This window comes from Perca fluviatilis, chromosome 1, assembly GCF_010015445.1.
Source record: "Perca fluviatilis chromosome 1, GENO_Pfluv_1.0, whole genome shotgun sequence".
Classification (NCBI taxonomy): Eukaryota; Metazoa; Chordata; class Actinopteri; order Perciformes; family Percidae; genus Perca; species Perca fluviatilis.
In genome coordinates, this window is record NC_053112.1 from 11,487,346 (window position 1) to 11,513,555 (window position 26,210).

General features: G+C 42.3%; 1 protein-coding gene across 1 annotated transcript in view; it reads left to right on the top strand.

Annotated features, from left to right (window-relative positions):
• The window catches only part of LOC120569250 (protein phosphatase 1 regulatory subunit 29-like), a 306,066-nt gene extending 297,564 nt beyond the window's left edge, over positions 1-8,502 (top strand). Inside the window, exons 6-8 of the mRNA XM_039817061.1 lie at positions 4,311-4,460; positions 4,673-5,667; positions 6,181-8,502. Coding sequence (XP_039672995.1) covers positions 4,311-4,460; positions 4,673-5,667; positions 6,181-7,756 — 2,721 coding nt within the window. The 3' untranslated portion in view covers positions 7,757-8,502. The remainder of the gene's footprint in view (positions 1-4,310; positions 4,461-4,672; positions 5,668-6,180) is intronic.
• Positions 8,503-26,210: the final 17,708 nt, after the last annotated feature.

A 26,210-nucleotide genomic window follows, 5' to 3' on the forward strand; every position in this document is an offset into this window, starting at 1 on the left:
CTGCAACCTCAGGGATAGTTTACCACTTTCTAGACCAAGTTAAATCTTTAGAGTGAATTCAAAAGTGTTGGTCAGTGCTTTGGGATAGCTGAGGTGCAGTGCATAGATCACTCCACAGATTACCAGGAAGGCATCGCCAAGTCTGGGAAGGCTGACCACGGCATCACTTTCAATGACGACAGTGATTCTCACAGGGTGGTAGTGAACTGGACTTGCGTCATGGTCACCGATGAAAGTAATGAGGCCCACTGCAACACCATCAAGCTCTGGCTCATCAGACTCATCCTGAATGAATGAAAAAAGAGATACTAATCACAAACTAACACATGGAACAGAACAGATGAAATAATTTGTCTTTCCTTTACCAAGTCCCATTGAAATCCAATACCACTTTTACAAAAGAGATCTGGGTCTCATTGTAAGAGTTGAAAAACATAAGATCCATGTTCTGCACACATGAATCAGCCAAAATACCAGAGAATCTAAGTGCTGACTGAAACCAAGGACATTTACAAGAAAATGTTTTACTGAACATTGAATAAAATGTTAGTATTTACGGGTTAGATAATACACAGCAGAATCTGTTAGTGACTTAAGGAGACTCACTGTGCAGGTTCTTAAACATCCAGAGACGTCCTCGCGCAGATACACAGGAAGGACGTGGAGAACAGTAGTGCGCTTGGTGTGTATGTCATGGATTTCCTATTCAGATAAAAACAGAATTGAAAAATCTATTTACCTGTTCATCGTGGATTTTTAAAATTTCAGCCAGAGCATCTGCCGTCTTCCCAGTTTTTGATGCCTTCCGTCTGAATAAGGTCATCAGTCGAGGAAGATAGCGGTCAAGCTCAGCATAGCACGTGTTGGGCAGGTTCTGATTTGTAATCCGCTGGAACTCTGCATACAACTACATAGAAATAACAGCCAGAGGAGAATACAGCAACAACACTTATTAAAAAAAACAGTTCAATTTGAAGAATCTTGCACACATTCATAAAGCAAAAATATCAGCCAAATGAGTAAGAATCACAATTTTCACTTTAAAAGAGAGAGCTGATCCATATTACCTCAGACTCTATTTTGAGAGCAGGCCAGAGGTCCATGAGGTCGTTCACTGGTGGGCAGGACATCACTATGGTCTGTCGGCATAGGGGAAATGTGGTCTCCATCATCTTTCTAATGAGGGGCAGTTTCTTCTCAGTCTTCTTCAACAATTTTTGCAAGCAAATACAAAGTTAAGTAAAATATGATTAGTAGTATTCGTGAACAGAACACATTCATTAATTGTTGACTTAAATACAGCAAAACACTTTATTTTGATCAAACAGGCAAGTACAAAAAACAATGATGTGTGTATGTGGGAGTGCGTATGATTTGGGGTTACCACACTAAAACCTTGTCTGAGAAAAAAAAACAATTCAAGTTATTGGTATTTAGAGGGCGGGGGGGGGGTGATAGAAGAATTCACATTCATTGGATTACCTGGTATCGTTATCACATCTCCAGTTATCTTCCTTAACTTCTTGGGAAACTGGAACAGCAAGATGCAAAGGCATAAACTGATCTGAAACTGAACAATTAAAAGATTCAAAGAGTGTCAAATTATAAATACTTCCATTTATAAATGTTCCCTGTTAATGATCTTTTCATTTAATCCCCATAAGTGTCAAGTTACTAAAGCCATCAAGCAAAATTAACATTACTGTAAAGAAAAGCAGCCACACTTGAACCTTAGTGCATGGTTAATCAACAATAATACCATTTCTACAAACCAAAGCTTTACTGTTAAGGGGTTTTTACTTTATTCATCTTTGTCATAAAAAGCAGCTTGTCTCCAGCAGGGTCGTTTGTTTTAAAACCGAGGCAACACAGTAGGCGGGCACGGGCAGTTGACTCGTTCTGTTAACAGCAATCTCCGTGTCTCAGACAGTCTGCTCACACAGAATTTAAAACCAGCGTCCCTAGAAGCTACACAGAGCGCGGACTTGCAGTGTAGGAACTCAGTTTGAGGCGTTCATGCTTTTTGTGCACTATTGAAAGTTTCCAGCAACAAAAACTAACTATCGCATGCGAAGTGTCTGTTAGTGCTTCTACTAACAACTAATTTTCTAACACCACCTTTAAAGCGGGGAATGCAGCGTGTGATTACTAGATTCATCCGTCGTCAAATTCTTCAGGGAGTCGGTTAGTGGTAGCTAGGTCGCTAGTTGTGCTGCTGGAGTGCGAACGTCAAAGTCCTTCTAAATAGTCTCTGGTAACGTTATTGGTTGCGCTAAGTGGCTAGCTAGCTCTTTAGCAGCTAACCTATATCTGACAAGTTGCCAATCCCTACAAGACTCCCGTGATAAGCCAGTGAAGGGCGGGGGCGTTGGCAAGGTACGCGCTCTGAGACAAACACATACAAAATTAATAAAAGAAGTAAAAGCGAATGAATATTAACATTCAAAACTTACAGTAAGTCCAGTGAGCCTGATTGATGCCTGCGCGGGTAGTTTCTGCAACCCTACTGTCTGCTGCTTCCCTGCTGGGCGCGTTGTTCAAACTTTTCTTCTTTTGTGTTTTCCCAAAGAGCGGTAAGGAATCAGTGTAGTGTGCAAATTAGCGCCACCTTCTTTCGCGCAGGTTGAATCAGAGATTAACTCGCCATACAAAATTATCCCTGCAGCTGCTTAAAAAAAAAAAAAATATTGCAATTTATTTATTATATTGTAATTACTTATATTAGATTTATTTATTATTTAATACTATATAAATTCAGTTTATTTTTAAATCCTCCCTATTTTAAACAATAGAAATAACAGGACTTTATCTTTCTTAGTATGTTATTACTCAATTCTATTACATTGTACTTAAGTTATGTTTTTAAGTTATGCTTACTTATACACAAAATACTTCCATTTAATAAAAAAATATTAGTTAACAATACTCAAAAAGGAAGAACATGTTACACCAACTTGACAAAATTAAGTTAGTAGAACTTGTTCTAAAACTTTGAGTATACACTACTTAATCTATTTAATTACTTTGAACGTTCGGGTTTACAGTGTAACAACAATTAATAATAATGTCTTTTGCTGCAAGTAAAATCTCATCTTGTGGTCAGTCAGTATGTTTGTGGTTTATTGTGTGATTCTGATGGTTTTGATAATATGTTGATTGCGGTGACAACTATGACAGTGATGGTAATACAGTATTCATAATGTAATTTAATAATTTTTAAATTCAGGTTTAGATTGCATGTTGCATTTTCCTAATCAAGTGCAAGGTTATATTCATCTGTCCAATGATAGTGACCATGGCAGCAATAATATTTCAATTGTTATGTGGCTGTGATGATATTGTTAAAGCAAATAGTTGCTAAATAGGTTACATTGGTGACGTAGAAGAGATACATAAACCAATTGTTTTGTGTTGCTCTTGTTTGTGGAATTTGGCTACCTAACTACTACAAAATCTCAAGAGCAACTCAGAGGGGATCCCTCTCCCAGGACAGACATATATCATGTGTAAAGAATAGAACAACATAATAGAATTACAATAAAGACTATGAATGTGGACATATATGAAAAAGATGGATCATGGATGATGTCAAGCCGCTTCTGTGTCACCAAACAGCTAGATCCTGAGACACACAACCTCCTCTTCACCCTGTAACCTGGAAATAGGACAGGCTACACATACTGTACACATCCAAGAAGCAAAACTGAAGCACAGATACGAGAATTAAACAAATACACAGGGGGGATAGAGAGAAACAAGTTCCAGATCCAACATGTGGAATGAGGAACCAACAGCCAGGAGAGAGAGAGAGGTCCCAGGATGGCCGATGGTCCAGCACAGAGAAGCCTGAGTAGAGAGAGAGAGAGAGAGAGAGAGAGAGAGAGAGAGAGAGAGAGAAGACAGTGCTTAGGACACAAGCAACAGAGGGACATTTTAAAATATACTAAGTGTTTCAGGTATTTCAATTACCATCTGCAATTTGCTGCATAACTGATTAAAACCGAAAAAAATTACCGTTGGGTGCTTTAATATTAACAAGCAACTACATTCCATTTCTAGCATCAACATTTACCACTGCTAGATATCTCAGGCTGGATGCTCAGCTGCTTGCAAACAGGCTGTGATTAACTGAACAAATTTTGACCAGATGTATAACTGGGAAAATTACTCATTAGACAGCAAACTTGTATGTTTGGAGGTGTAATATGCTCTTGGCAGCTATTTTTGGCAAAGCGTTTAGGTTCTCCTCTATGGCTGCCAGAGGGTACAACACATCAACTGAAAGTCATCCACTCTCTTGTCTCCCGTAGGTTCATGACCTGAGGCTGAATGAGAACAAACTTAAGGCTGTGCTATTTACCTCCATGTACCGCTTCACAAACCTTACTGACCTCAATCTTACCAAGAACGAGATCAGTTACATCGAGGATGGGGCCTTTGCTGGACAGGCCAACCTACAGGTCTGCAGCCAAGAACACAACTCTTTGCATGTATTTGTTTATCTTTAATTTAAAATCATAAAAATATTCTTAATGCTCATACATTTCTACAAATATAATAAAATAATAAATTGCATTCCTTAAAAACACCTCCCACCAAATGATTAGCAATTAGATTTGTTGTCATGTTTATTAAAAATGTCAAGGGGCTATACTCTCTTTTTCTGTCTCAGGTTCTTCAGCTGGGCTACAACAAGCTGACAAACCTGACTGAGGGCATGTTGAGAGGTCTGGGCCGAATGCAGTGCCTCTTTTTGCAACACAACCTTATTGAGGTCATTGCCAACAATGCCTTCTGGGAGTGCCCCAGCCTCAGCAGCCTGGACTTATCTTCCAATAAGTTGGCCCGTCTTGACCCATCTACCTTCACTGTCCTCAACAGGCTGCTGGTGTGTGAACTAGCAGGAAACCCGTTCCACTGTGGCTGTGAGCTCTACAGCTTCCTCACTTGGCTGGAGGTGTTTAACAATGTAACCCACACCTATGACCGTCTCCAGTGCGAAACCCCTCTGGAAATGACTGGTTATCCACTTCTGAGCCCGCAGCCCGGAAACGGAAAAAATGCCCGTTATGCTCTTTTATCAATGTGTCGCGATGGTGTGATAATTCCAGGGATGACCTCCCAGACACCGGATCAAGAAGGCTCAGGTATGGGTTTGGACAACCCAGACCAAGGTCTGTACCACCAACCAACCATATCGTCCACTGCAGACCCTACCTATAACCATCAGATTTCCATCAAGCTTCAAACTGTCTCCCTCTACACCGCTTCTCTAATGGTGCAGATCCCACGACCATACAGTAAGATGTACATCCTCTCCAAGTACAACCACACGTTTGTTGAAGACATCAAGCCCCTTAAAAACAAAAAGGAGGTACTTACTTTGGACAAACTGAAACCTCACACAAATTACACTTATTGTGTGCTTTCTGCAAGCAAAACTCAGCGCAACAACCACACCTGTCTGACCTTTTCCACACGTGCTATTGGGTCAGAGGACCAGCGAACCGATCCATCCACAACTACCCACTACATCATGACCATCTTGGGATGTCTGTTTGGCATGGTCATTGTGCTTGGATTAGTCTATTACTGTCTCAGACGACGACGCATCCAGGAAGAGAAGAAGAAAGCTATAAGTGTGAAGAAAACTATTTTGGAGATGAGGTACTAGACATTTTTTTATGTTACTGGAAATCTTAAGGGCCACATTATAACCCATTTTCATGACAATGAATTGTTGAAGAGCCAATATAGAGATAGTGACTGCATCTGACATGTTTAGCCACAACAGAAATGAACACTGCTGTGTGTCCCTTGGGTAAAATTGATTTGTTTGGAACAAGTTCTGCTAAAGGCATCAGTTCATTAGTTGTTTTGATTCGAAGCCCTGGAAAGTCTCATTTATTCTAACTACAAACATTTTCCCCAACCATACTTTGTTGAGGCTTTGGGCCTTGTTATTTTTCATAGTTTCTTTAATTAAAACAGCAATACTCTGTCACCCCATGGCATCACTGAGAGGACATATTAAATCAAATGAACTTTAAAAAAACTTATTAGGTACAACTGCATTTTGCAATCATGCTGTTAGTATAATGTGCATGATGTACACAATATGAGATCAGATAATGAAACTATATGTATTTTCTGTGTTAAAGTGAATCTGTTATTCTTCAGGTATGGCCCAGAGGCGGCTGCGGCAGTAGCCAATGACCCCGGTGCCATGCAGCGTCTCCAGGAGCAGGCTCACCACCAGCACCACCATTCAGGAGGAGCAGGAGGCAAGCTGCCCCCGTCTGCCTCCTCTAGCACAGGCATGCTCCATGGCTCAGCCAACACCAGTTCTTCTCGCCTCTCCACCCTGCCGCAAGTGGAAAAAATGGCCACTGCCTTCTCTGAGGCAATGGGCGGCAAGGGCAACTACATGGATGTGAGGACGGTGGGAATGGCAGGGGAAGGCAGAGAGGGAGGGGTGGGAGCTGGAGGAGCAGTGATAGCAGGGGAGGTAGTTGTGGATAGGCGAGGCGGGGCTGAAAATGGGATAGAGGCTGGGGAGGATTCGGATGACGATGGCCGTGGCTCAGCGTCAGAGATCTCCACCATTGCCAAGGAGGTGGACAAGGTGAACCAGATCATCAACAACTGCATTGATGCTCTGAAGCTGGATGCCTCTGCTAATGTTGTAACCACGGCTGACAATGGCAACTCTGTTTCCTCCTCCCAGCCACCAACTTGCATTGCGTCCCTCCCCCGCAACCTCCTGCCCCTCTCTCCAGGCCACCCTGGAGATCAGATCATGGCCTCCTCTCCAAAGGTGCATCTAAAGTCTCACCCCCAGCCTCATCCTCAGCCCCATCCTCAGCCACATCCTCAGCCACATCCTCATCCTCAGCTACATCAGCCGCCTCACCCCCCTTCTATGGCTCCAGTGCCCCTGGTCATGCCCCTGTCTGAGCGGCCAGGCATCAGTGGTGGGGGGTTCCTCTCCCCTCCTTACCGTGACCCACCCCCAGCCAATGCAGTGCGGCCCCTTCAGAGGCAGTTGAGCGCTGACACTGCTGTAGTGAAGAACCGTTGTGGTGTCCCCGCTGTGGGATCTGTCAAGAGCAACAGAGTGTTCAGTGTGGATATCCCTGAGCAGCGCAGCGATCCTCCCAAGTACCCAACAGAAAAAGGCAGCCCTGTGGGTTGTGGTGGAGGGGGTGGAAGTGGAGGAGCTGGCGGAATAGGAGGCTGCAACGGGAATGGGATGGGAAACATAAATGGTGGTGGGGTGAGTGTGAATGGGGGCGGGATGGGGTGTAATAAGGGGAGTGGAGGTGCGGGGGTTGGCCCCGGACAGCAGCAGCACCACTTGGAAGTTCAGCCTGACTACCACAGCTCCGAGCACCGCCACTCTTTTCCTGCACTCTACTATGAGGGCGGCAACGACTCACCCTCACAGGCCCAAAAGGCCTCATTCCTGAAGCCACTGGGCCGCACCAAGAGGGATGCCACATCCACCTACTCCCAGCTCTCACCTTCTCGTCACCACAACTACAACTCTGGCTACTCCTCCAGTCCAGAGTATTCTTCTGAGAGCACACTGCGGATCTGGGAGCGATTCCGGCCTTACAAGAAAAGCCCCAGAGAGGAGGCCTCCTATATAGCAGCAGGCCACGCCCTGCGTAAGAAGGTTCAGTTTGCCAAGGACGAGGACCTTCACGATATTTTGGACTACTGGAAGGGGGTTTCTGCCCAGCAGAAGCTGTGAGCAGCTGTGAGGGAAGCTAAGTCGAATGTTCTTAGGAAGATTCTGAAGTTCGATCCCAACAGCAGACTAATAAAGGGGAATATATGTTAATGTAGCAAGATATATGATATTTCCTGTGAGGTGTCAAGTGACATGGGTCGTTTCCCTGGGTGATATTTTTTTTATTGATTCTATGATAAACTATTGGCATTTTAAGAGGTTGTCTGTTTTCACCACAATACTAAGTAGTAATTGACAAGAATCAAGCTGTTCACCAGACTACCTTATACTGGGCACTTTGGCCCTCGCAAGCTTCCGTAGGCCTGCTGAATCCCTACTAATGAGCAAAAAAGAGGTGGTAACAAGCACCTCTTCTTTTACCTGTCTTTTACCTCAATACTGGTACACTGTAGCTCGGTTATCTCACCAGAAGCAGCCCCCCCCCCAGCTTCTAATACCATCCTACCACCATTCACACAACAATCATTCCACTGCACCTCCAACACCTGTTCTCCTATAGAAGCATCATTTAGGGAGATAATGAGGGAGGGAGCAGGATGAGGAATTAGGTGCATTTGTTTTAGAGTAGCCTGAATATCCTTCTTTGGGGGAGGACATTAGATGGTACTTAGCGGGCTAATTGTTCTTCCTGGCATTTAGCCAGTGTAAGAATAGGTCGGGGAGGATGTGTGTTGAGCATGCTTATCGATTTGAAACACCTAACTACGTATGTTCAACGGTGTGTGGGCATGTATACAGTATGTGCATGCTGGGGTGAGTCTTAGTGTGTGGGTGGGAGAATAGGGTTGGGGTTTAGGCTGAGTCGTCCATTATTCTCAGCCTCCTCTATGGTAGTAAAGTGGATGGCTTAGTGGAGATGTTTTGCATATAGATACCCTCCCAGTTGGGGAGTTGTGTGTGTACATGAATGTGTGTGGCCCAGCCTGCTTGTCGATCTAGATAATGTGAATAAAACCCCTTCAAGATCGGCAGGCACTTTCGTCTCTTAGCCCATTTCTTATTTACAGGTGTAGCGTATTTCTTTTGAGAAGGGAAGCTATGAGGTTGGAAATTTACATTTCAATAGTGCAAGTCATGCAGAAATGACTTTAGGGTGGGTTGTGCAGGTTGGCAAGACAGTTGTTAGCTCCTATATTAAAGAACCTGGTAATCACATTTAGGAATAGAGGAAGATTGAAAGCAGGTTAGAGGTTTGCAGCATCTCATTTTGAACATGCCAACGTTGAAGAGACAAAATAGGGTCCTTATAGCCAATATATCAAGGCGATATAAATATGTCATATACTATCTGTACTACACAGTGAGATACAATGGATGATAAGCAGAGTGAAGGCCCAAAGGATACTCTGCTTGGATGGCCGTCCACTCACTATATATGACCCTGCTTTGCTCTGGGCTGGAGCTTGCTATGAACCAAAGTGCCCAAAGTGAGGTATAATTTCACAACTTTTTAATTATATTTATTATACTGTATTTGCTTTTCCTTTTCAATATGGTTAATAGAGAATAATGTAGCCCCAAGGATTTTATTTGGTTTATTATTTAAGATTTGGGTTTGACTTTATGGGTGTTACAATGAAATCTGTTGAAACAAATAGGAGCAAGGCTTGGTATTATTACAGACCAAACGAAGAGACTTTGTTATGAGACAAATGTTTATCTCACATTATGCACAGAACATTGTCATATACAAGAGACACAAATGCTGATGATTCTAACAGTACAAATGCTTTGGATATACAAAAGTAGGCTACTTCTCATCCATATAAATTATCTTTATGCACTACATTTGCATTGACATCCATTCTGGGAAAATATTAATGTCAGCAGGTCTATATAGTCAGTATTCCTTTTTCTGCCCATTCTTCCTATCCTCACCACTGCCATCATGACCTCTCTTTCTCTACTGTGATACATCTCAATTGAAAAGGTATTAATTCTGTTTTAAAATGTCTAATTAATTCATTCTCCTCCATGTTTTTCCCCTGCCTGCCACCTCTGTCTAACTTAATGGGGTAAATTAATGAGTAATTTGCAGAGGTTGATGTCGTACCATCATCTGAGGTCAGAAGAGCGTGCTGATATTATTAACTCTGCCAGACTGGGAGCCTGATTGAAATTAATGACGGCTTTCTTGGTCTGCCTATCTTTCTTCTATCCCTGCCTCCCTCATCAGATGCTTAACCAGGAACGGTCCTCAGTAAGACAGTCTAAAAAAAAAACTAAGGTCAGATTTATGCTTCACCATGACTGTATGTTTAGGCCAAGGTAAGGTGAAATAACCTCCTGTGCGTTATTATGAATCTACTTGTTAATAGTCTTTTGAGTCAGATCGGTCAAGAAGGACCAGCTTATCAACCCTGGAGGTTTGATTTTCCACTGGGTTAACTTTGATATCATCGTTTTGACAGGTCTAGAATTCTCCCGCTGTTCAAGGTGTGAGTTTGATGAGGAAAGGGAAAGTGATGGGTGGCATTTACACTTTGACCTATGAAGATCTCTGTCTACAGAATTGGGCTCTATTCAGAAGTTAGAAGGGAAATCTGTTGTGAAGTAACAAGAAAATTCATGTGCATAAAGAGCATGCACATTGGACCATTTACCTAAACACTACACTCTATTGCTTAACTAGAAATTAAGTCAATGCTGTGAGCACTAAAAACAAATTACCTTCACCTCCACTGTTGGTGTCGTGGCAGAAATCTCAGACAGATATCCCAAAACCTGGGCAAATGAAAGAAAAACTATTTTAATAGCTAGATACCTCGAGGGGGAAATGAGAAAATATGTTTTGTACTTTGGGTGAACCAACCATTTAATTATGCTGTAGTGATCTACCCACTGTTTTTGCTTTTGATATTCCATTGTGTTTCATATGAATAATGACTTTCCCTCTGCTCTCTATGTCATCTGTGGCAGCCAATCCAATAGACCCACTAGCATTCACAATGGGGATGTCCAAGGCGCGTCATTACTCTGCTATCAGATCAATAGAACTTAATTTGGTCGGGTTGGACCACATAAAAAAACAGAGCAAATTCCCTTGGGCACTCAGTTGGACAGCTTCCATTTTTATAAAGAGCCCAGTTTTCTATTTTGGCCTATTGTTCAAATTCCACTGGCAGCTCCCCTATGTTTTAGGTCGAAGGAATCACCAATCAATTAGTTTTAGATTAGTACCAAAGGCTATGTAGAGGTGGAAGCTTTTTAAAAATAATGACTTCATTTGGAAGAATGGGCGGAATAGAGCTGAGGTTACCTACATATAGCCTCGAGGCTTTTCCCTGGATGTAAGGAATAACTAGCTCAGTTATTCATAAGCACAGTGTCCAATTGTCATAATTTGCTATCATTTGATATCATTAATCATTCTGTCCAATGGTCCATTGTTCTTATTGTCCCTTATGCTTTTATTTAATTATTTACACTTACTCTTTAATTCATTTGCTTTCCAAATACATTTTATTTTGCCCTGCCCTGTTCGTGTAAATGCACATATCACTAATATAATGCATTTCAGTTTGAACATACAGCCAAGCCTTGCTCCTCTTTCTCAGTTGATATATTTCCTTAAGTATGTATTCATCCACAGTTGAATCATCTACATTATTTTCACTTGACAGCAAGGTTTTTGATCTCCTTACAATGAAGGGTGTCTGACTCCAGTCCTCAGTGGCCACAAATTGAGACTGACGGATGTACAGATACTGTACCTTAGGGACTGCCTGTGTCTCTTATCTCTAGTCTGGCCAATTAACAAAAATGATGAATCAATGTGGAGGAATCCCTGAAAGTCACAGGCTTCCAGAAAAGTAACTCCAGGAAACAATTGAGATGGAACAACTTGTGGCAGTCTCTGAGGAGTAGAGTCAAACCCTAACTATCCAGAGCTGTGAATCCCAGAAGTACGTTGGAACTGGTAATCAGGCATGGTGTCTGCTCTGGACAAAATAAAAATAAAAAACATTTACTGGGCCTCTTGTTTTCCCAAGTTGGGGTCACAGAGAGTCTACGTGCAGAGATATCTGAGTTAACATTAAGATTATAGTCTTTGTGATTAATGGGGTCTTTGGGTGGAACAGCTCTGGTGAATAGGCAACAAGCTTTTTAATAATCTAAGAACTAGTGTAGATAGTTTCTATACGCCACAAACTAATTTATGTTTTTTTTTCAGTGTTGTAGACAATATTGCTGGCTGCCTCGGGGACTCATTGCTACACAAGTTTGGTTTCTCATTTCAGTTTTGTAAGTTTTTGAAGTTCGGGCTTATTGAATAACACAAATTAATAGTAATGTAAAATTATGGAACAACCCTCTCGATTGCCTCCCTTTGGAGTTGTAGTTGCTTTCAATGCAAACCTCTGGCAGAGAAACGGTATACTTCCAATGGTTCCCTGGGAATGGCAGTGAGGTCTCTTTGCTCCTATTTAATTAAACTTTTGAATCCATACAAAAAGGTCTGCATTGGAAACAGGGATTTTGTTTTAATGCTGTAAACATTGAAAAGCTGTTTAGATCGAGGCTGGCTTCACACTTGCAGGTGTAAACCCAGAAGCATTCCTCTTCCTATCCCCTTATGCCCCTTCTTCCTTTGCCACAAGTCAATGGTACTTTGAACCAGGGCTGTGAGCATAACTTTTTGTCACTTCTCTTGGACTTTAATACCAGTACAGAAAATAGGAGTCCTGGGACAGAATTTAGACCAAATGTCCCTAGAATTTTAATCTCCAACTTTTCCCTAGTACATTTATCTCCCCTTACAAAATTGTGCATTCTGCTAAACAGAATAATATATTTATGTTGTAAACATGTAAAATATAAAACCTTTTTACATCAGATTCATTTCAGAAGCTGCAGTTTGGTGCAATTTGAAGAGTATTTTTCTGCTATAGTGTGACAGGGTGGAACTGCTTCCGACTATAGGGCTAAACGGGGCTATCCAGGGCTTAAATCACAGTTCATTACTGCTATCAAAACTTTCACTTACATCATGCTGCCCTTGGAGAAGAGTTATCGGCAATGATGTAGTTTAATGTACACAATATATTTCTTCCAATGCCTTATAAATACAATAACAAGGCAAATTGTTGAACATGTTAATCCAATTATGGTCCAGGACCAGTAGTAACAAAACAGTATCTTTAATTTTTCGTGGTGTGGCAGTATCATGCCCATTTTAGCCACATGGATTTTTACATTTGAGTCAAACAAACATGTATGCAGAGCTGCTGTACTTTGGAGGTATCTTCTTGGCTGTGATTAATCTTGTTAGGCAGAGTCAAATGTTTAGGAGGCTTCTTTGCATTGTCTCAAAGTCAGACCTTCATTTAAGGCTGTAGGCCTATACCATGTTCAAAATCTGAATCTTAATCAAATAGATCATTTGATTGACAAAGGTTGTTGGAGGCAATGTGCTGACTTGGAGAATGCACCGTTTGAAAGGCTCAGTTGAGAGCACAAGCATCCCCCCCCTTCAAAAAAGCACAGTGAACACTAAACATGGAGAGTAATCAGTCATATTATTATGAGCTGAATAACACAAACTGGCCAGAGTCAGTGTAACTTACCTTCTCATTTAATTTAACTTAGATTGTCTAGTTTGCAAGTCACACCAGCTATACAGGCTAGCTACTGTACCTGGCCTGTCATTCTGTTAGCATTAATGTCATGGTCATGAATTTTTTTTAATATTCATCTGCCAAGGATTATATGCTTACAGTTCTGTTTTTTATGTTTTAAATATTTTGTAATGTTGATATTGGAGCCATTTCTTTATTATTTTCTGACAAATTCCTGCACTGCACTTGTATAAAAAAAAATGTCGGCAAATTTGGGTCAGGACTCTACAATAATAATAATTTCTTTTATGTTTTCTTGGCTTTCCTGAAAGCTACACAGAAAATTCAACCATTAGCCCCTATAAGACTCGCTTAGCTGACCTTGGCCCTGGATAGTTTTAATGGCTCTAAAGAGGAAGCAGGACTGTGGTTTTTACTGCAAACAATGCTGTCTGTCTGCTGTTGAGGTTGAGTCGTTACTGTGTTGAATCATTCGCGGGTTGACTTGATCTGTTGATCATTTGACTCATTGTCAACCAAATGACAAAGACTAATGGAGGGAGTTCCCTTATGAATTTAACATACAACAAAAGCGGAGGAGTTTCTACCGGAGGCCAACTGTGACAAACACACACTCTGACACAATCACACACACACGCACAGACACTAATGTAGAGAATCTATTAATATACTGTACGTGTTTGAATAGATTAGAGTTACACTATATGGACATGAAATGTGAGAACACATACAACATATACCTTTCCACACATAACGGAGTATTCACAACACACACACACACACACACACACACACACACGTATACACACAAAACACCTTCCCACACACATAAAACATACCATATTCACACCTGCCCACACAAAGTATGGACTGAATATTTCTATCGTTTACAGAAACAAATGGTCTTAAAAAGTGCCAAAACGGCGAGTTTTATGTGCAGGCGGACGGGAACCAAACATCTGTAGAAATGAACTTAGGGTCTTTACAGGCCTAAAAGCCTAAGTGTCTTTTTTCTCTGTTTTTGTTACGTATTCTCTGTATAATTTATGCATTCCCTTTCTCAACTGTTTGTATTTGTAGTGTTACAGTTCTCATGATTCCGTTCTACTCTGTTATCTTTGTGTATGTTGGAATGAAATTGCTTATTGTGAATGTCATATTTGGAGTTCTCATGGGTTCTTCTGATCTGTCTGACTTTAAAATTACAACTCAGAGTAGCCACCTATGTTCAATTACATATTACAACAACCGAAGAAGCCCTCTGCTTTGCGGACACCTCCCTCAAAAAGATACAAAGATTAAATGAGAGCACAATTTTTAACCAACTAATACAACCATATTTGTATGTGAATATTCAGGATTAGATTCAGTTTTATTTCAGCCAAAGATGTTTTTTCTTCGGCTTTATTAATACAGGCACAACCATCCACACACACACACACACACACACACACACAACACACACACACACACACACACACACATATACCCTGAGAGCTATGTTGAAGAGCTGATAATATGCCTGTCACCACTGGCCTTTTCAAGGACCTTGTTTTTCAGGAGAGGCAGAGAAAAGAAGAAAAAAACAGCGGGAGAGTTTTAGTGTGTCCTTTTGGAAGATTGAACTGGCTCTTCTGTAAGAATTTGCATCATCCTGTGTATGTGTGTGTGTCTGTGTGCGTGTGCGTGTGTGTGTGTGTGTGTGTGTGATTGTGTGTGTTTCTCAGTGCTTGTGTACTCCTCAGTGTGTGTGACAGTGTTCATGTGTGTACGCGCATTTTATCTGCTTTCAAATAACCTGTCGTGTCTGACAGTGCAGCTTTGCATGAGTGCGTCCTCAACATGAGACCAGTCATAATGGTGTGTGTGTGTGTGTGTGTGTGTGTGTGTGGGCTTGTTTAACTATATTCGTGGGGTCCAAAAATAAGGGCTGTTTGAGGGTTAAGACTTGGTTTTAGGATTAGGGATAGAATTAGGTTATGGTTAGGGTGAGGGTTAGGGTAAGGCTTAAGCTTAGGCATTTAGTTGTGATGGTTAAGTTTAGGGTAAGGGGCTAGGAAATGCATTATGTCTATGACGGGTCCCCACAAGGATAGTGCCACAAATCTGTGTGTGTGTGTGTGTGTGTGTGTGTGGTGTGTGTGTGTGTGTGTGTGTGTGTGTGTGTGTGTGTCTGTGTGTCTGTGTGTGTTTCTGTATCTGTATCTTTGAGGAATCTTGTCATGAAGGTCTGTTCTGTCGCGAGACTGACGGTTGAGGCTGGGTATCTGAAGCATTTTCATTTAATCTGCCTTTCAGTCTGCAGAGCTCATTTATTTGCTTGCTGTCATTCCCTGACACACAGCCACATACACACACGCTCTCTCTCTCTCGCTCTGTCACACAAGCATAGATTGTAATTGCATGCTGCCCATTTCATACACACATTTCATTGGCACGTATGCAAACAATCAGCCAAACACATGGTTGTAATGACACACTGCCATGCCTGAACAAACACTGTTCACTAACACAGGAAAACTGTCTTATACTATAATTTCATACCTATTCATGCATGCAACACCTCCTTCCTTACACATCACCATCATCCCCGTATCCTTCTGGTTGAGTGAATTCCCTTTCTTCCCTTTCTGTAATGCTCCTGCCCCTTGTTGCCTGATTATCATTAGCGCAGCAGGTTAGCTTGCACTCTGACAACTAGCGTGGTGTGCTAGTTGCCCCTAACTCCTGCCCTGCAGTAGGGGACAGAGTAAAATAATTGCCTGACAGACCCCACACAGACCTAGGTTAAGTAAAGGGAAGGCTTTGAATTTTGGCAGTTAAACCCTAGTATCGCAGTGACCCAATCACAGCTGTTTACTGGCATTGGGTTCAGTGACTCGAGAGAGAAAAAAGGTTGAGGAGGAAGAGACTGAAGAAGACAAACAGTAATGAAAAAGAAAAGACAACAACAACAAAATACTGAGAAATGAAGATTGTTTAGAGAAGCTTATCTAGTATAAGTCCACAAAGTAAAGTGTAGCGCCGTGCTGTTTGTGTGTGTGCTACTAGATGCTCCATAGGTCATCTTTATCTCCCACTGTTAAATCCCTTTGTGTGAATGACCTTACCACGCAACACTACAAGAGTGGCATGATTGTGCATTTTGCGAGTACTGCAGTTTGACTGGCTGGCTGCGGGTCAAAAAAATATCCTTGAGCAAGGCACTGAACCTGAAAACATCTCTGATGCACCTGCACATTGGTCGGACTGTGGCTGTGCTCTGCGGCTCCCAGATATGAATTCAGTTACCGTAAAACCATACATTTAAAGGATTAGACTGGTGTGATTATATTGTTTTGCTTTTATTACTGCCACTCACCATCAGCTGTTGCTTTACTAGAATGAAAATGTTTAGTAGATGACACTCGTATAAGCGCCAAGATTTCTGATTTGTGTCGACTTACATTGACTTTTTTTTCCCCAGTGCCGCATCTGAATCGCTCTGTGTGACCTATAGTTATATCTTGGCTGTAGTGGGTGTTGACAAATGCCTTTTTGACAGCTGGTTGCGTCTGATATTGTCAACTCTGATCAGCTGTGAATATTGTTTTACAAAAGTGTATTCAGATATTAAAGGCCTTTTTTTTATTGGTTATCAGCACTCGTTTGAGTCAGTAAATCACAAAGCGTGAAATACCATTGTTTAGCCTCTAGTGTTCTTTCTTTGACTAACAATGCCTTCTTTGGTATATTGGCCTGGTAAAATAATAGCAACATGAAAAAGTAACAATTTCCAGCCAAATCCTTCTTAGCTAGAGTTGATGGAAACTTCACATACATCCCAAAAAAAAACTAAAACAAAAAAAAGACAATATTATTCAATTGTGTGACAACACCAGAGTCACTAAGTCCCAGCAGAATGTGGCGCGGCGCATTCAAATATTAACAATAGTGGGAAACGGCAACAGTGCGCCACCGCTTGTTCCTCCATCACTTAAATAACAGTTGCTTTGGCAATTACTAACTCTGGAACATGATCCGAGGGAAATGCATTTATGCTTTTGGTCGTTCCCCAGGGGCGAACAGACGCTGCTAAATTAATAACAGGCATTCAAGTAGTAGGCAGCTAAACACCACTATGCACTACTAAGCACAAGTTTCTTTCCAGGTAAGTCGATTGAGAATTTTTTTTTTATTTGCAACAACGACCTGTCACTTTCACACAGTTACACATTAGTACCTGGAAGCTGCCCAGTAGAGCAGTTAGGAGTTACACATTCATACCTGGAAGCTGCCCAGTAGAGCAGTTAGGAGTTACACATTCATTGCTTGCTCAAGGCCCTTCAGTGGTGGTAATGAGGGAGGGACAAGAGCTGCTCTTTCACTTTTACCCACCCAGATGTTTATCCTGCCAGTCTAACCAGCGATCTCCCGGTCCCTAGCTCGTTTCTTTAACCTTTAGGTCACCACTGCCCCATACCCATCTGTTGGATTGTGTGCATGTGTCTTTATTGGTTGACCATACTGGTATTTCTTTTACGTTTAGTGTATAACATTGTGTCTCTTCATTACTCGGTGCACTCTCTTTCCCTAAACCTTTCTTTTATATCCGTTAGCAATTTCCTGCATTCCCCAGAATTACTTTAACACCTGTCACTGAAATTGCCTACTTGCATTCATCTGGTACAATATGTGTAGGTGGAAACAACAATAACTATGCTAAAAAGCTACAGTTTCTAGTTGAATAAAAGTTTTCTTTTAATCCAAATGTGATGCAATCCGCAATATCTCTCTTTTCTTTGATGGCTTTTTTCATCTTTGTAGTTTCAGGGTTTCCCCTCAAGGAAATGTGTAAGCAGAGGTAGTTAGTGATGTGTGATCAATCATCAATTACTGTTATCTGATGAGCTGAGTCTGACACATCCTGACACATCTTGTCTCAAAATCAATTTTGTTATAAGCAGTTGCTCCACTTATGTCTTTTGCAGTGTAATCTCATGTCTGGCTTGTCTTTCGGTGACGGTTCATTGTATTACATGAAAGTACAGTAATATCTTCTGACGTTATGAAAGTGGCTTTTATTTCAGGCGAAGAGACCCGCCTCGGTCATAAAATGTTTCAGGAAACCTGCTGTTGACACAAAATGGCGGCTCTTAAAAGAGGCCCTTGCTCTTGGATTATAGGAACTGACCACAAACCTGACATTTTACTGTTAACATTTCCCAGTAAATCCTTTTAAATGTTCTTTTGTTTTCTCTTCTACCAAACTCCACTGTAGCTGAAAATATCATAACATCATATCTATCGATTATCCCAGAGATGTTTTACTTTCTCTGTCCCCCGCAGCGCAGTGGGTCAGTGGTTCATTTTAATGTCACGTCGTCGTCCCTGTTTGCCGAGCAATCGATTACAGGCAGCAGCAGTGGTTGCCGGGGGCGACGGGCGGAACAGTCAAGGTTGCTAGGTAGCGGATAAGAACACAGGCTCTCATTAATTGCCTTCTGCCGCCGTGGCAGAGAACGGATGGGATGGTGGATATTGCAGCGGGATGCAGACACACACTTACACACAAATACGCCAAATACGCATACACACACATCTGATAATCTAATGACCTTTCTACACCAGCATCTATCAATTCCACAACATGAGAGGAAGGATCCGAGCGGAGACGGAGCGCGAGAGAGAAGACGAGAATAGGGCGGGGTGACACAGAAAGATTGAAAAATAATGAAAATACATAACAGGAAAGAACTATATTCATTTTCATTGAGGTCAAAGTAGTGGATTTTGCGTGTAGTGTGATGCTACATCCCCCCCCCGACAATAAACAAGACATGTAGAGCAGGCGCAATTATTTTTAGAATAATAATAATTAACCATTATTACATGGGCCATGCTTTAAAATAAAGTTGCATATGAGCTACAGTAAGAATATCTGATCTTATATGTTATCCTCTCTGGTGTCAACCTGTCTGGACAGCCATGAAAATGTCAGATCAGAACCTCAAAGAGGTAAACATCAAACATCTCATGCCCCACAGGGGAATGCTGTTTCTGTGCGATGAAATGTGAACATCATTATTATTATTATTTTATTTTTTACAGTTGAAGGCTAATTTGGCCGATTTTCAAGAAAATTGCAACCGCGAGGCGGCGATGTCACCCCCCCATCAGCTGCGGTCAGAGACATAATCTGCATGCTTCTCTTGACAGCCGAGCCTGAAAGTCGTTTGATTTGATAAGACAGTGTCCCGGCGTCCGTGTGCTGTGCTGACTTTCATCAAAGCTGCACTGTGAAAAGCAACACAACACCTTCTGCTGCCTTGTGTTTGTACAGGGCTCTAATTTGCACAGCTACATCAGTGAACAAGCAACGGTATACATCCGTCTCATAAACCCGTTATTACGTGAAAGGCAGCCTGATTAAATGGGCAACTGTCTTTTCTTTTTCTTTTTCTTTTTTACAACCCTCTAATGTATAAAACTGCCGGATTGAACACAAAGCAATATAGTGGCAGTTCTCTTATGCATAACCCACCTGATTAAAAGTGGAACACCGTACACCTGTCTTTTTAACTGTCCTCCAGTGGATCAGGCGTCAGTTTATCGAGCTTGTCTTGTTGAGCCAGAGCCTCCCCCCCCCCCTCCCCCGTCTTAACACTGACGACTAAGATGCTCTCAAGCTCCCGACTCGTTGAAAATGAATCATCCGTCCATGTCCCTCACATCGCTTATTAAAGATACAGTTGTCTTGCACAGCCCAGTGTTACTTTGTGGCCGGATAAAAGCTCCATAAAACCTTTCAGCTCGAGCTCAGAGGGAAGATGTTAAGCCCCCAAGACTCGTGTTCTTGGCTTACAGAGAGGGATAGCAGAATGAGCACATAGTGCTTTAAGCACGTTGTGTACCAATATACACCAGCATGCACACGCACACACACACACACACACATGCATGGTTTTGCTTGAGTGATGCAGTGGAATACTTTAAGGCTTGCTGTCTTTTTGTCTATCTGTCACTGTATTTGCAACAAATTTTACCAGTTACTGTTTTAGAGTCTAAGATGCCCGGCTTCACATATACCTTCGAGATGTGTCAAAGGTTTTTGGGAGAGGGAAATGAACGGACAGGAGAACAGAACACAAAGAGAGAGAAGAGGTATTTCGATTGAAACCCAGATGGAGAAAGAAAGATGTGTTAAAGGTCCCATGACATGGTGCTCTTCGGATGCTTTTATATAGACCTTAGTGGTCCCCTAATACTGTATCTGAAGTCTCTTTTATATAGACCTTAGTGGTCCCCTAATACTGTATCTGAAGTCTCTTTTATATAGACCTTAGTGGTCCCCTAATACTGTATCTGAAGTCTCTTTCCCGAAATTCAGCCTTGGTGCAGAATTACAGCCACTAGAGCCAGTCCCACAATGAGCTTTCCTTAGTATGTGCCATTTCTGTGTCTGTAGCTATTGAGGAAGAGAGAAGGGGGGGCAATGGTGGAGAGTGGGGGTGTGGCCTTGACCAACTGCCACTTTGCTCGTTTGAAAGCCATGATGTCTCTCTCTCATGGGTGAGCCAAATTCTCTGGGCGGGCAAAGCAGAGAAAGGGGAGGTAACCTTGCTCCTTATGACAACATAAGGCGGAGAATTCCAGATCGGCCCATCTGAGCTTTCATTTTCTCAAAGGCAGAGCAGGATACCCAGGGCTCGGTTTACACCTATCGCCATTTCTAGCCACTGGGGGACCATAGGCAGGCTGGGGGAACTCATATTAATGTTCAAAAACCTCATGAAGTGACTTTTCCATGCCATGGGACCTTTAAGGTACTGAACTTCGGCTGATAGACCTTTAAGAGCTAGCCAAGGAGGGAAAGGAAAGAAAAAGAAGCTGAAAGAGAAAGGGGAACGTAAAAAGGAGAGATTAATGAAAGTATGATGGAGGACATAAGCCCGGGGTATGTTTGAAACACACAGACGTTATTGTCGTCCAGCCATGTCTAAAGGTGAAAGTGTTTAAATCTGTTCTGGACAGACGGGAGCGTATCTATGTTCCCAGAGTCTTATGTTCACCAGCTTAATGTCCTCTTAATCTGACACATTAACTACACCTTTCAAAAGGTTTCGTGTTCTCAGCAATGTTTTTCCCTGGGTCAATAAGTATGAAATCACCCACCTACAGCTTAAAGCCTATCTTATACTCCTTGAAACCCATGCCCTCAAATTTTCTTAGACATTGATATCTCCATAGTGGCTAAACGAAGCTTTTTAAGATAGCCCTTACCAATCTCTTACAATATTAGTTTCTGTCAGGAACATAGGACCCTAGAACATGGATGACCCAGAATGGACATACTCTGGCGAGAGGCAAAGACTTTGTTGTTGACAAATGAAGCACACATTTGGAGAGTCTCTCCTCAGAAGCATTCACGGTGTTACACTCATTTTGGTAGACACCAAAAGTGACAAGAGCTTGAGAGAGAAGCGGTCAATCATTGCGTGAGTCGGGCGTACTTGGCGGATTGTTGGTTCCGTAAAAGGTGAGGTGGGAGCTAAGGAGATGCTGATTTATGAGCCGACAAGCAATGACGCCTTTATTCACACCTAGCATGCTTGGACTTTAGTTTTAGCTAAGATAACGCCATTCAAAATAAGTTGCTGCCCCAGTACCAGCACGCGCGGAGATAAATAAATGAGCTACATGTGAGTCCCTAAAACCTTTAGCAAAGCCCAGGTTTGCTTGTAACTGATGATGTACAACAGGGGTGTCAAACTCAACTTCTCTAAGGGCCACACTGGAAAAAGAGAATCGCACCAAGGGCCAGACATGTAGAGTTTATTGACATGCTTTTATTTCATCGAAAAAGTAAAATATGTTTGACTCAATCGTTGCATGTATCATATAGTCTTCTCACTTACAGTTTGGTCCACATAAAGCCCTGAAAAAGTGAGCAAAAAAGTTCCAAAGCCGTCCTGGAATTTAGCAAATCGAGCAAAACAATGATTACATTTTCTAAGTAGGCTACCACACAGCTGACCCACAACAAGCTCTTTCGCAGCCTCAATGTGTAAACTCTCTGGTCCTGGGGGAATTTCTGTGTCTCAAAGTCTGCTTTGAGTGTCGTGTAATTGCAAGTTGAAAAACAGTTTCCCATGTTTTTGGTTTGGCACACGACTAGGTGGGCCAAAATATATTGTGAACCTAAATTGATATGCGGGCCGGATCAGAATGTGCGATGGGCCGGATTTGGCCCGCGGGCCTTGCGTTTGACACATGTGATGTACAAGAATCCAAAAAGATTCAACCTGTGTTGCATCCCGAAGGAAAAAAGAGAGGGGGAGGTGATGGTAGTATTTGAAATGTGAAAGTAGAAATGAAGAGGGTAATGACAAAGGAATGGCTTAGAGAGATGAAAAAAAGACAGAGGGAAGCTGAAAAGAAGAGGGGAACTGAGTTGATGACGACAGAATGATTGCAAAGTAAGATACCGAAAGGGTAGCATCAGAGTCGGAGCTGCACGCTTGGAAATTTCCCTTCTAAGATAAGGAAGGCAGAGAGAGTGGATAGAGGGATTGGGCGAAGAAATGACTGGAGGATAGCACAAAAGGAGATGACTTAGCGGATATCCTGTTGGATATCTGTTTAGAAATGAACAGGAAAAAGGCGCACGGAGGGTTATGGAAAGCTGCATCAACAAAGACTGACAATCCTGTTTTTATGACTTTTGAGCAAGAGGATAGCCAAGCAAAAAAAATCTACAAATGTAAGGAACAAGAGTGAAATCAGAGTAGAGGTTAAGGTTCCTCAATGGGGAGCACACCATGAACTTTAAATATTGTGAGACTGACAGACGTTTCTGGCAGGTTATTTCCCCTGATATCCCTTATCAGTGCTGTCATTTCCTTTTTACGACTGCGAGATTGAAACATTCAAGTATGTGTGACATTTTCATATAAATCAATGTCCATTTTGCTCTATCTACAAAAAGGTTATTAAAGGTCCCATGGTATGTGAATTTCACATCATGAGGTTTTTTAACATTAATATGAGTTCCCCCAGCCTGCCTATGGTCCCCCAGTGGCTAGAAATGGGTATAAATAGGTGTACACCGAGCCCTGGGTATCCTGCTCTGCCTTTGAGAAAATGATGATGGGCCGATCTGGAATCTTCTCATTATGAGGTCATAAGGGGAAAGGTTACCTCCCCTTTCTCTGCTTTTCCCGCCCAGAGAATTTGGCTCACCCATGAGAAAGAGAGAGACATCATTCTCCGCCTCTCTCCTCCTCAATAGCATTTAAAGCTACAGACACAGAAATGGCCCATACTAAGGAAAGCTCATTGTGGGACTGGCTCTAGTAGCTGTAATTCTGCACCAAGGCTGAATTTCGGGAAAGAGACTTCAGATACAGCATTAGGGGACCACTGAGGCCTATATAAAAGAGACTTCAGATACAGTATTAGGGGACCACTGAGGCCTATCTAAAAGAGACTTCAGATACAGTATTAGGGGACCACTGAGGCCTATATAAAAGAGACTTCAGATACAGTATTAGGGGACCACTAAGGCCTATATAAAAGAGACTTCAGATACAGTATTAGGGGACCACTAAGGCCTATATAAAAGCATCCAAAAAGCAGCATGTCATAGGACCTTTAAAGCCAGTTCTGTCTGGATAAATACATAATCGGCCACGCAGGGTGGTGAGTTCCAGTTTTCTGGTAGCTGCAACAGACAAACAAAAGTAAAGCAAAGTCAAACTTTATTAACAGAAAATCCAGGGAGAAAACGTTCATACAAGTCATCGCTTGATGGCTTATGCGCATCAGTCACTGGCTGCGTTGAGTAGTGTCGCGTCATTTGACACGCATTTTCCATCGTTAATGAAGTAATGGTAATCCAAGTTACTTGCCCACACAGTGGAAAACAGACGGTAATTATTTGTAAAGCCATGCAAATTGACCCTTGTGTAGGCATGAGGACTTGTTGGAAAATTCCCACCTACAGGCCACACATCTAAAAATATCCCAGTGAATTTTTGATGATTGACCTCGTCAAAATAAACTCAGGTTTTTACAGATTAGTCCTCTAAATTAAGTCCTTTTGAATAGTACGAGGAGGGACAGAGTGTCAAAGATACGGATAGACAAGAAAGGAAACATTCAAGAATCCCAAAAAGAGAGTGTAGTGAATTATGAAACATGATAGAGGCAGCTTGTCGTGCTGCAGGCAGAATAGTACATTTAGCATGCAGAGAGGTGGTTGGTGAAGGCAGAGAGAGAGAGAGAGAGAGAGCCAGAGAGAGAGCACGGGACATTTATTTGGACACAGATGGAATGAGATTTTCCTGAAACGATTGGGAGCACCGCTTGGACAAGCATCAACCTCCCCCACCTTTGTCTCTTCCCCTTTTTCTCAATGTCCATCCCATCTTACTCTCCTCATCTGTCACTCTCTCTCTTACTACCTCCCTGCCATTTCTCCCCTTCTGGCTACCCCCATTTCCCTTACCCACACTCACCCTCCCAGCTGAAAAGCTGAAATGTTCCATGTTCCTGGAGTTTCATCATTATGTGCTTGGCATCTCTGAGGGGATGCGGAACTGTGTGTGTGTGTGTGTGTGTGTGTGTGTGTGTGTGAGTGAAACTGCCCATAGAAACAACAGGAACTTGGTCTGATCATGCATACATTTTGCTCTTTTACAGCCACATAAACCAACTCTTTTCCATGTGCTAATTTGTCAGTGCATACAGTATAATATAGTGCCATGTGGTCTTTACTGCCTGTGCAGTATGACAGTTAGTTAGTCCTTAATGTAAACGTCACAGGGGGATGTGCTGCACGTGCTTGTGTGGCCGTTTCAGATGATCAATGATCCTTCCCTCCATCCTGACACTGGGCTTGTTTTGAGAGCCACTTACCCAGATTGAACTGAAGGAACAGAGTGAGAAAGAGAGGGTGGGATAGACAGAGGATAGGAGCTAGGGAGAATAGACGCTGATAAAAATGGCAGGGCGGCGTGCTGTGTGCACGCCGATCCATCAATAGAGGTTCTTAAGAGGCATGAGAATGATGTCTTCAAAACAGGATGCTAACACACTCCTGTCCACTGGAGACAGAGACATGCACGGACCCATTTAAGGTTATTCAAACTCTGGGTTCACATAGTGCAACTGCAAAAAAGTATGCTGCCGACTCAACATAAACAGCGAAACTTGTCATTTAATTCCTTCTCTGATCTGGCGTCGCTATGCTTAATGTTTGGTTAGTCTCGCTTTGCCAGACCCTCCTTCAGAGGCCCCTGAAGGAGGGTCTGGCTACTCCACATAGCATTCGGGGATGGGAGGAAAACGTGCTCTGGTTTAATGATATTTTTTCTTTAAACCAATCAGAATCGTCATGGGCAGTGCCACAACGTCAAGGATATAGACTAGTGTTTGGTTAACTTTCAGCAGCTAAAAGTACTTGGCTGAGATCAGGGAAAGATTGTGTTCAAAGTTTTAAATTGATTTGAAGATTATTTTTGGGCATTTTGCCTTTTTATGTTTATGATAGTACAGAAGTAGAGGGAAGAGATAGGGGTATGATTATGCAACAGACGGCCAGGGCGAGACTGCCGCACCGCACCGCGCCGCACTTGGGTCGGGGTTCCGTATCTCTTTTTGGCCAGGCCCGGTAGAGGCTACCAGAGGCGCATCCCCTTTCCTTGCCCGCGGCGGCACCCACACAGCATCACTGTCCCACGGATGAAGCTGCGGTAAGGCAGTGGTCCAGACTAGATTGGCCATGAAAGGCGGCTTTCGCAGCACCACCGCCGTCCCATATCCATCTTCGCAAAAGAGGGATAAAAAGGCGCACATACAAAAACCTTGGAAATTTATATCCGCCCCTGTCAAAT